The 12,921-nt window shown below is 30.1% G+C and overlaps 1 protein-coding gene across 1 annotated transcript in view; it reads right to left on the bottom strand.

Moving 5' to 3' along the window:
- LOC102674129 (myelin regulatory factor-like protein) overlaps nt 1–10,326 on the bottom strand; it is a 48,033-nt gene extending 37,707 nt beyond the window's left edge. Inside the window, exon 1 of the mRNA XM_031510432.1 lies at nt 9,703–10,326. Within this exon, the coding sequence (XP_031366292.1) occupies nt 9,703–9,751 (49 nt within the window). The 5' untranslated portion in view covers nt 9,752–10,326. The remainder of the gene's footprint in view (nt 1–9,702) is intronic.
- Nucleotides 10,327–12,921: the final 2,595 nt, after the last annotated feature.

The raw sequence follows: 12,921 nt of genomic DNA, 5'->3' as shown, positions 1-12,921 counted from the left end.
AAAAAAAAAAAAAAAAAAAAAAAAAAAAAAAAGAAAAAAAGAGAGAAAGAATTAGCAATGCAAAGATTGAAAATTGAAAAATTTTAAATTACGTCAGAATCCTACGAAACATGATTGTTCAAACAACATATTGTACAGCCAAGTATGCAATGGTATCGAAGTACAGTCAGATTCAAAACTGAGTAATAATAAAACTGTGTTAATCATTTTCATCGTCACGTAATAGATACAATGAAATTTTTACAAGGAAGTTCAAAAATTTAAAAAAAAATACAAAAAAGATAAAAGAATTGGCATAGATATTTGCATCTATTGATAATTATTATATAATTCAAATCGAAATTTTAAAATTAGATTATTTTCGATTCGCCATTGTATTCGAGAGACCATCAAGAGAGAAGACTTTCAATCGGCGAGAGCGTATCCTTGAAAAATTTCTCGGTTCTCTATTTCAGAATTCCCGCCAATCTATGATCGAGGCGATCTTTCTAATTCATGCATCGCGACTTTGTACGTAGATAGACAGTGATCTTGAGAATGAAACGAGTTCCTCTTTCTGGAATCCGTCGGGGAGTAGATGAAAGAAAGAAGATGAAGAAAAAAAAAAGAAAAGAAAAACTATGACTCAAATTAAGACTTTAGAGATTAATTAAGCAAAGAAACCTAAGATTGAAGATACAAGGATCTAAAGATAAAATTCCAACGATGAAATTTAGATATTTTTACATTTCCAAATAATAATCACCGAAATAATTGGAATAGAAATGAAATGTTAATTAAAAAAAAAAAAAAAAAAATTCACTCACGAATCGTGATAATGTTAAAATTTTTTTTTGAAAATAATCCTAAAAATAGAATTCTTCAATGCCTAAATAATAATAAATATTTTTTTGTGTGTTCACCTCATTAAAAAAAAAAAAAAAAAAAAAAAAAAAAACAATATAGAAATTCAATTCCATCGAGATTATTAAATAATCACGGAAGCGAATTTTTCGACGACCCAATGCAAGAATAGAATACGCTGTTTACTTTCACGAATCGGTGGCATGCAAAGGAAACAAAGGACGCGTTGTGGCCGATCCGCATGATTGTGCAAGCGTACACACGGTTGTGGACACAACGGGATCAAAGAGTCGTGGCATCGATTAAACAAACCACCCCTTTGGTTCGTCCCCTTTCTTCCGTCCAGAAAAGGAGTCTCACCGACACTTCTTCGTCGATATAATACGCACACGTTGACGCAATAGACGTACAAATGCGGTTTAAGGGTGAGGCAGCTTAGGGAACTTTGCGTAGGTGTGAACAGGTTCACCCACCCAAGTGTGTATACAGAAAACTATCTGATAAATTGGCATTTATGTATTTTTTTGAAAGAGAGCAGTTTTGTTTGATATTGTACGCTAGCGATATTAATTTATTTATGAGTAATATGAAAATTTTGAAAAAATTTTGAAGAAAAATGATGTCTATTTCAATAATATATAACCAGTTCGAAATAACGAATAAATGAATTATGTGAAACGAGTATTTCTAATAATAAGATTAGTGGTATCCATTAATTAGGTGGATTAATTATTTTTGATAAAATCTGAAGATTTACATTTAATAGAAGTAAAAAAATAGAAAAAAAGAAAAATTGATTTGCGAAGAAGAAATAAATAAGAAAATAAAGGAGGGAAAAAAACTAGTACAAAGTGTATAAATTAATCTAAAAAAAAAGAATAAAATTTGCATAAGTATTACATTATCCTTCATTATCCTTCCAACATGTGTTTCTATCAAATCTGACGGAAAGTCTATTTTCAGAAGTGATAAAATAGTTATTATATTTAATATCCTATTGACTCAACATAATAATCTACATGTACATTAAGTAATACATCAAGTATATAATGATGAGAATCGTTAATTTAAATTCAATTCATATAAATTTAAATTCAATCGCTTGTTTATAAATTATGAATGAAATTAATGAATTTTTAATGAATTTAAACTTTTTTATCTAATTTTATTCCAAAAAAAAAAAAAAAAAAAAAAAAAGAAAAAATTTAAAAATTAAAAAAAAAAAAAAAAAAAAAAAAAAGAGGAAAAATGTAAAAATTAGAAAAACAAAAGAATATATGATTAATAAAATAATTATAAATAATACACATAACATCACAATAGAATGTAACATTATTATTTCACGCAAATCAAAAATTTGTTTAACTCGTAACCGCGTGCAAATATGATCAACGACCCTACATACGTAAACAAAGATCAGGTGTCAAAATCTCCGTAATTACACTCCTGTCATCGCGGTGTATGTCACGCTACCCGTTCCCCTATTTGCATACGTATGCGAATAAAGTGCACGCGTCACGTGTATTGCAAAAAAAATCTCGAGGATGTCATCAACAACATCGTTCCACATTAATTCTGACTAAATAAACCGTTTTCGCGAGAATCGGATATTAAATCAATTGAATAAATTTTCGCTTAATTTTTATCTCAAAAAATCTAAATCTGATAAAAAATATATCTAATTTCGTTTAATCGAATTAATTTTTCTTCCAAAAAAAAAATAACAATCATATAAAGTTTGTCATTAATATACAAATTATTATGGATGTTATTTAAATTTTTAAATTGTAAAATCGTGAATCCATGATCAAGAGATGGGAGATAAAATATTTATTAATTTCGTGGAATTAAAATAAAAAGTACAATCAATCTCAGCTTCGAGTATGATCTTTTATTAAATGAAAAAACAAACAATGAAATACTTAAAGATATCATTATTCTTCTTCACTACTGTTATCATACTGAATCATATATATGAGTCATCGTCTAGAAAGCAATTATTGCAATACCCTGATAAAATCACAATCTCACTAGCATAAAAGTAAGCGTAATCACTTGATAAAAAGCTACTTCAATGAAGAGCTCTTCATAGATATTTTTTTAATAGTTTTACAACATAGTTTCTTTTTTTTAAATAATTCTTACGCGCGAAAAAAACTTTTTACGAACGAAAATCTACTTAACATAACCATTACGATAAAAATTATGATAAAAATTTTACAAACGAGGCTTTCCTCTTCTGACAAAATACGATTCGTGTCTCATCGTGTTATTTATATCCATCGCGATTGTTCATGCTCGGTCGCACGACAAACAGAAAAGTATCATACTTCGAAATAAAAAGAAAGAAAGAGAGAAAGAAAGAAAGAAAAGAAGAGAAAAGGGACAACGTTAAAATACAAAAGGCGATTGGACGGAGAGGTGGTGGGCGAAAAGGGTGAAATGGTCGGCGCATGCGCGAGCTTTTCGTCCCGAAAGGCGGAACCAATGAGCTTTTCACCGACCAATGTGCTGTTGTGGGTGGCTCGGCACGAACTCCAACTTGCGCCCTGCTTTCATCAACGGCCATGTCGCTTCAACCAGACCCTCGTAAATCATCCTTCAAGTCCGCCGATCGCCGATAAGCGGCCACGATCGAACGGTTTTATTGTCGTTGGCGTGCGTCCCTTGTCGAAAATAAACGTCCGCCACGGGCGATCGATATGGGGTTCGGAATGGGGTGGGTGGAGAAAATAAAATGGACGGAGGTAACGGTGGATCGGCATGAAATCGCGAGGTAAACCCGTGAACCTTATGGTTGAATCGTGTAGATATGTGGAGAGAGAGTGTTGTGGTGGGGATAATGCGAGGCAGATAGAAGAAATAACGGATGATTAATTTGGTTGGCAGAACCCTGTTGGTTTCGATCCGTTTGAAAATTTGTCGAGTTATTATTATTAGAAACTTTCACGAGAAATGAAATATTTAATTTATTAAATATGATACTTTCCATGTATTTTTGTAATTTTTTGATTAATTTTTGTTGGAAGAATCGGTTTTTGATTTGATTTGGAAATTTGGAGTCGCGACATTGAGACTTTAGAATGTAAATGTTTAATTAAAAATTTGATTTCTCGTATAGAGTTATAAGAATGGTTGAAGAATGATATGACGGAAATAAAAGAAATAACAGGCGATTAATTTTGTTGGGAGGAAATGAGGCTTCGAGTGTAATAAGTTTAGAACAAAAATTTTATCTCCGTAGATAATTCTCGGAAGATTTGCTTATTTGGGATATTGATTTGGGAGGAGGAGATTTTCAGGAAGAGGAAAGTTGTCGCGTTCGGAGAGACGCAAGGGCGCAAGTAGCAAGTAGTAAATTGGCTCTCGTGACGACACCGTTTGTTGCAATTTATGCCCGCCATTACTATATAGAGTATAATAAACTAGTGCTACCGGTACGGCTTACCTACCATTCGTCCCTATTTATAGACAAATTCGACGAAGGTGAAACTAGAGCGACAGATGCGCTCGTCCGCGGAAGAACGGAAGTGTATTCAGTATATTCCTCTCGATATGCACTTAATGCAATTTAACTTTGGTTTAGATTTACCGATCCAATTTACTGAACAATCGAATACAATTATTGCTAAAATTATACTACGATATTTATTAAATTCCAATCGAATGATACTCAAATATAACTTTAAATATTCGAATATTATTTCTGATATAAAAAAAAAAAAAAAAAAAAGAGAAAAAGAGAAACGACATATTCTTTACAGAATTCTTTAAATAAGAAGAGAAAATTTTCAAAGAGTTGACGTCTACAATAGAATTTCTTCGTAAGATTGGAATAGCCGTGAATCGAGTGAATCGTGTTTGAAGAAAAGATTTTCTTACTTCTTCCTTCCTTTAAGGATTTTCGTTTAGAACGAGAAGCAAACATCTTCGATGACTTAGCATCGGAGAGAAGCGTTACACAAAATCGGAAGAGACCGGTATTTATTCTCGCGTTTAGCAGCCAGTTTACAGTTATTGCTTGTGGTAAAGCGTTCTCTATAAGTAAGTACGACGTGTGTCTCGAGATATTTTCTTATAGAAAAAAAAAAAAAAAAAAAAAAAAAAAAAAAAAAGAAATAAAAAATCAATGCCTTGGAAGTTGAACTTTTTATTAGATAGATCTCGCTGTAATTATGATTAATCAGACAATATACGATAAAAGTAATATTTCGTATTATAATTTCTGTTCTCTCTCTATTCTTCGAACTATTCAAGAATGCTATTCTCCGATCTTTTATAATATTCATATTTGTCTTCCAAGATAATTTTATTGTAAAATATTGCAAAGTACAATATTGTGTTGAATGAAAGGCAAATTTCTGTTTTGAAGATATTGCATCTAACTTAAATGAATTTCTAAGAATATCCCAAAGAAATTCTATTAGGCGTAGAAGTCTTTTTGATGACGAAGATGAATTTTCATTATTTTGCAAAATGTAAACGACGAGTGTAAATTCGAATCTTATTACACATTTAGTTTATTATTTTTTGAAATAAAATAATTATCAAAAATAATTTTGACATTAATTGTTTAACTTGATGAGCATAGAACTGTTTGCACAAACAAAAAGTTTATAAAAATAAAAAGAATCAAAGCAAATACTACACTTTAAGATAAAAAGTGATATAGAAAAGACGAAATGATTTCAGATACTTAGATAAATTATAATTGACTTGACATCCACGATAAGCATAAATGTAGTACATATTGCAATAATCTTTATAAAAAAAAAATAATAATAAAGAAAAATAATTTTAATAATCTATACTTCAAAACAAGATATGATTAGAAGTGGCTACACTTGAGAACCAGGATGTATATAAATACTTAACTATCCAGCCAACTCGTTTCTACCTGAAGTCGAACGAACCCGATTATCTATTCAGCGCAGCAGAGTGAGAGACAATGTTTCATAACGGCACGTACCGCGTGTAACTTGAAAAATCGACCGTTTTGAAACGGCGGGAAACGGGATCGAGAGTCACACCGACCGGTCGTATCTTTCTTTTCTATTCAATGACGTTAGGTGCATGCGTTCAACCGTGTGCACCCAACTTGCTGCATCCACTTCACGTGTGTGTATGTATGTGTATGCATGGCTGCTTGTGCACACGTGAACGAGCACATTGCCATTAACGCTCATTTTGCGTCGTTGCGCCGTTCTGCATGGACTGGTGATAAGCACCGTACAAATCAGGAAAACTGCTTTTGATTTTATAATATATCGTCCGGGGGAAGTTTTCGTTGCTTTGTTGCTTTTTGCGAATAATATTAGATGAGTATTATAGAATATATCGGGTTTTTATCAATATTAAAGATAAATTTTTAGATGCTTTATAAATTATCAAGAATTAATCCATGATAGTTAAAAGCTAAAATCATCAGCTTTAATTTTCTAGAAAAATGAAAAAATTCCAAAATTATGATGTATCATGATCTAAATTGTTTTCAATTTTCCAAAAAAAAGCTAAAATCTATAATTGAATCATGAGCTAAGATTTAATTAAAGTTATTATCCTTTCAAATCTATAAAATATATAATATTTTAAAAATTGAAAAAATTTATAGATTGCATAATCCATGCAATTAATTCCTTATTTGCATGGATTAGAATACAAATCAATTCACTAGACATCTCGTCTACAACTTTAAAGAGTCAAAGTAAATATACATGTCATGAAGTTTTTGTTTGATTATCAAGTGATAAAAAGCTAAAATAACAAAAAAAAGATATCGTGTCGTGAGATCTATAAACGCGAAATCAATTCACTAATTCGATCAATTACCGGTTCCAATATAAGAATCGAATGAGCTTGCATAATTTCACGCGGAAAGAATTAATTAGCAACGAGGAAAGTTTCATGCCGTTATGTTTAACGCAACTATACTAATTTCGTTAGATGCTCCTGCTTCTCTTTCTCAGCAAGCTCGAAGGCTTTCACGATTATCGTCGCGAAAAAGATCTTTGGTTCGAGATTTATATGTTGACCATTAAATCGTGAAAATTCTTCAACTTATGTGAGAAAGTTTATTATTGAAAGTTTATTATTTATATAATTGAAAATCATCATCTTTGAAATTGTTGAAAAAAAGATCACTTGGTAATTGGAATAATATGTTAACTTTTCGAATATAATATTTAAATCCAAAGTTATGTAATTTTTAATTAGCAATTCGACTCAGTTGAAAATAATTTGGATATTGAATCGCAAGGATTAAATAATGATAATGATTGTTGAATTTTAAAAGAAAGCTTTTAGACTGTCCTAGATTGAAAAATCTTGTCATTTGAAAACTCTTCAATTTAAAAAAAAGGATAATAAGTTAATAAATATAAACTTCTTTCTTGATAAAAGTCTAATTAAACAATAACAAAAAAAAACTAAATGTTACTAAATGTTATTATTTGAAAAGAAACGTGAATATAACCTAACTTTTCTGAAGAATTCTTCCATGCGCAGAATATGGAAAATGGTCGTGAGCGATTGAGGTTAGATTATTCGTCTTTGAAGATGAACCGTTAACAATGATCGAAAAGTGAATGTAAAAGCTTGTTTCATAGCACAAAACGCGTTGGTTATTGGCACAGGTTACGGCCAAGTATCGAGCCGTTAATTTCAAATAAACGGAAAAGCACGTTCACTGCGCGACTTTCACTGTCTATCTAGCCATGGTTAGAGAATACTAGAATTATTGGCAAAGACCAATGGAATTGCGGTAGTTTTGAGAGAATACGATTCATCCAGTGGATCACCACGATCGAACATCAATTCTTTTTCTCTTTCTTCTTTTCTCACGATTTTCCGAGTCGAACCTTCGAATAGATCGCATGGATATTGTTAGATTATTATTAGAGCCAAACGTAAATCATTAAATATAATGAAGTATGATTATAAATAGATAAGTACTTTTTGCAATTTTTTCCTCTAGGAATAAATCTTTTACATAAAATTTTTATTAGCGATTGATATTTTGAATTAAGAACAATAAAATATGTAACTTATACAACATATAATTTTCAAGTTATTATATCTTATTATAAAAAATTGCAAAATTATCTTAATCTGTCACTAACTATTTTGAAATGATTAAATTAAGAAAATTGAGAATTATCTTCGTGAAAAAAAAATAAACATCAACGCAAAAAAAATAGTTTGTATTTTGAAACTAAACGATTTAATACCATTCAGCTTAAGCTCAAGACACGAGATACTCTAATTACTCGATACATACATAGTTTACGAATAGAATGAAACCTACCGGTTATAACTATTAACTGTACTCCACGCGTCTAATCATATTTATCCACGAACGAATAATTCAATGTAATCGGATAAACGAGTTCTCCGCTTGTGCACTGAGAGCAAGCTTGAGAAAAGATCAAGTTAAACGGAGAGAAACGGGCATTACATTGCAACCTCCGACCCAGATAAAGAATGCTATGGTGCACTCGTTGCAGGTGAATGCACTCGGCATGTAGAAGACCAATCTTGGTCGCGATTATTTGGAAAAGGTCGTGAATACTCGCGGAAAAATATTTAAAACACATCTTATGATGACTATTAATGGCACATTAGAATCTTTCATTATTCGATATTATTTAATTTTATTTTTAATATCTAATTATCCGTACATATAACCTAAAATTGCAAATTTCATTTTACGTATATGTAATGTATTTTGTCAGAAATTTTAATGAAACGAATGTGAATTAATATACAGTCAATCCCGTTATTTTATAGGTATACAAATACGATTGCATGAAATCTAATTGATCTCGTTTAAAATACCTGTTATTCAAGTAACTTGTATGCAATGTCTATTAATATGTTTATTTTATTTTCTAGCAATACTTGTTTAAATAGATAGATTAAACAAATTAAAAGAATAGTTATTTATATTAGTGTATAATACTGATATTCACAATGGAATAAGATAATTCACAAGAAATGATGCAGCAAGATACATTGAACTAAACGTGTAACAGGTATGCGAAGGCGGTTTTTCCGCGAGTATGGAGGGGAGAAGCACAGTCAAGGCAAAAGTAGGGTAAATGTATCCACGTAGGCAAACGACTCTCCTTTGAAGATCAATCAGAGCGAACTAAAAATTTTACAAATAGAATTCTTCGGATTCGTGCAATTTAGAAAGGATTTGTGAATGATACTATACATCAATAATACATGAATAATTCAACTGTTTCATTTTACGCGCACAAATATTATACAGATAAATATAAATCGAATTCTAGTATAACAGTTTTTAAAAATACCTATATTTTTATAATTTTACAAAAAAAATATCGTTTTTATGTTAAAAAATTAATTCTTTAATTGCTTGAAGTAATTTTAAAAATAAAATCTTTATAAAAATTACTATTATTATGATCCAATCAAAAGTGTCTACACTATAAAATATAGTATAATAAAAATCCCTAAAAGAGAAAAATTTAAAAATTCCCGCAATCACTTGAATATGTCGGATCATAATTCAATTTGCTTATTAAACTCGAGAATATTCGAAATGGAAGAACGGATAAGATCAAAATATAGCAGAATAACTCTGTTTATCTCTTTGCTAAAAACTGAAACACGAAAATATACGATCAACCGTGTTCGGTCGTTTAAGGTCAACGCACGACGAACGCGAAGCAACCAAACGTATTTGTACGACGCACACGACAAGGTATATGGCGAACGTTAGGGATTCGCGACATTCCCGTGGCTGTCACGCTTGTCAATCGTCGCGAACCGTTCTGCTAGCGGTTTCGATTATATTATAGTACAAAACGAATGTAATGAAATGCTTGTACTCACCGAGAATCGCCTGGAGGGTTTGCTCGTCCCCGTCCCCGATGACATCCATACCTCCGTTGATAATCGGACCCCTGAGATCTTCCGGGCCCGATCAACGGGCCCCATTTTGTCTCCAGGCTAGAATGTCACTCGACGCGACGTCCCACATAGTACGCGACGTTTAATGTAACTCTCTTCCGTTTCCCTCTCTCTCTCTTTCTCTTTCTGTCTCTTCACGATTTCACGGTGCACTTTCTGTCTTTTTTAACCGTGTTTTTCTTTTGAAATTCCACCGAACGAGATAAGTTCACAAACAATACTTTTTCTGTGTCGTCACTGTATGTTTTCTTATACCTTCGAGTGCAGCGACACGATCTACGAATGATCACCGTCGAGAATCGGCACGATGAACGGCAACAATGAGAACATTGCAAAGAAAAAAAGATTATCCGTTCCGTATCCAAAAGAAATAAACGCACCACTTAAATGAACTTATATATCGTCTTTGTATGTTTTTCTTCTACTTATTAAAACGATTTCTACGTTATTTCACTGTTGGCTCGTACACCCAGGAGCCGTGTCGAATCCCGAGGCGCGGACTAAACTTGAGTTCCGTCCGCCGACACTACACGCGCACGAATCGTAATACATGCAAACACGCCCCGTGTATGTCGCGCCGAGAACAAGTTGATCACGTGACGCACATCAGTCTTCTCCGGACGAAGTTTGAAAGAAGCGCGCATTGACAATCTCTCGTGAAAATATGTTGTGATTTTATAAAGACATATTTGTGCAATTTTCCATTGTGATAATTGATGACTGTTTATAGTATCATTACAGTTTGTGTTTATCAAAACGTTATGATGACTACGAAACTTTTAAAGCGTAAGTGAAATCTTGAATATCATCGTCAAAGTAATTTCAAGATGGCGACACCGAACTGCATTTTGCGCGGTAAAACGAAATCAATGGACATAGCAGATCGGAATTCTTATTTCGAAAATGGTATGAATATTCTACATGAAATGGAAGTGTTTTTCAGTTGCGTCTTCAGTTGTACGAATTTTGAGAAATGTAAGTTATTAATATTTCTTTCCTTAATATTTTTCGTATTTAGATATATTTAGATAAATAATTGATGTTTAAGATACATAATTTCTTCATTAATACACAATTATACTGGGATTGCTAGAATGAAAAAAAAATTTCATCAATTATAAAAATAGAATTTTATTCTTAATAAATAATAATTAATACTATTTCTTAAATTATAATATAGATCGTAACATATTCGTATATACATTTCATATCTTATAATCTATAAAATATTAAGCAGATAATATATAAGGAGGATTACAATTTTTTATGATACATATACACTATATAAATTTTTTTTATAGTACATAATGCATACGTTTAATAATATTTTCTATACGAATTTATGTTTGAAAGAATTGAATATTTTAATCAAAATGGCGGATTAATAATTCAAATTTAACGGTTAGTTTTTATTTTTAAAAATAAAAAAACAAATTTATAAAATATACAAATTTTAATAAATAAAAAACAAAATCATGTTTTACAAAATTATTATAAATAATAATTTTTCACAAAGGAAATTTAATAAACGTAATCGCGATAGTACTCCACTTCCTAAAAAAGTACACGTAAACATTGCATGGGTACTATAAACATTTATTACGTCACATAAGTACAATTGAACACCAAAGGGTTTCTAAATAATTATTATTGTTATTGTTACGTTATTAATACGTTTACATTAAAGTTGCTTAAGGCTTTTATACTCATAAATAATATACTCTCAATTTGCACTTACACAAATACATAATCTCTTAAATATATTTTGCTCTCTGTACAACATATGTACAAGTATATATATATATATATATATTATATATTATATATGTATACATATCACAATCTTTCGCTCAAAAATACACGTTCACACTGTTCGCTTACAAGACTGAAGAATTCTAAAACATTATATCAATAATTTGAATGGTGATGTTATAACACGTTCGATGAACAAATTGATTATGTTTTTGAAATAACATGAAACTAAATTTTCAATTACAACATATCCACAAATTGTGAAAATTATTCAAAACAATCTGAAATCGAAATACATAACCTAATGGAATAATAATGGAATTCAGTGAGAATTAATTATAAAAAAAATAAATCAAACTTTCATAATTTCAATTATTAATCATAAATCTTATAAAGTCTGCAATATATCTCATTATAGTATATAATATTAATGAATATTAATAACTTTGGTATTATTATGTCAAAATTGAATTATAATAATTCTATGCAGAGAATTGAACATTGTTGTTCAAACTATTGCCATTTTTGTTAATAAATTCATATCAAATTCTAAAAGCTCATAAATCACACTTATTGTCAATTATAGATGAATATTTAACCAAAAAAATTGATCATTATCAAAAAAAAAAAAGAAAACAATCAAAAATTCTTTTGAATCATCATTAATTCAAGGCATTATATTGGAATTTTATTAAATATTAATTCATACTCAAAGCACAGTAAAGAAAATAAATAATCATAGCTTTGTATATACATAATACTTGGAAAGAATGCTATAACAACTTTATTTTTGCTATATAATGAATAGTTTGCTTTAAAGCTTAACAAACTCATTCTACAATTTATCTTTTTTCTTGTTTTTTTTTCAAGTAAGACTATATTTTTTACAATCTTATAACATCATAAATTTTGCTTTGTATCAGAGAAGCATAATATTTCTAATTAAATTTATAACTTATAATATATAATAAACGTATTGTACTACCTGCATTCAGTCTTTATTGATAAATTAATTAAAAATCATGGAAAAAATCATTGTGTGTACATTTTACTGTAAAATTAACTAGGAACTACAAATAGGATAAAAATTTTTTAATTAAACTAGGTCCCAATTTTATAATTATTTGCCCTTCTGTGTATTTAAGATTTTATTTTGAAATAATTATAACTATTAATGTTATTATTTTTGTAATTGTATAGTAGACAGCAACATTAGTTTTGTAATAGTTTACTGTACTGGAAAGCTAAGTAAGAACTGCTCATAATGTAGAAAGAATAGGACTCTGAGAATATCATAGATGCAAATGTTTATAACTAACAAATCTAATTTATAACACACAGAGAATGCATAAAAATCTGAATCAATACTTTGACAAACCCTGATATCTC

Source organism: Apis dorsata, unplaced genomic scaffold (genome assembly GCF_000469605.1).
Source record: "Apis dorsata unplaced genomic scaffold, Apis dorsata 1.3 scaffold_227, whole genome shotgun sequence".
NCBI lineage: Eukaryota > Metazoa > Arthropoda > Insecta > Hymenoptera > Apidae > Apis > Apis dorsata.
The sequence above is the reverse complement of the archived record's forward strand: the minus strand, read 5'-3'. Positions and strand labels throughout refer to the sequence as shown.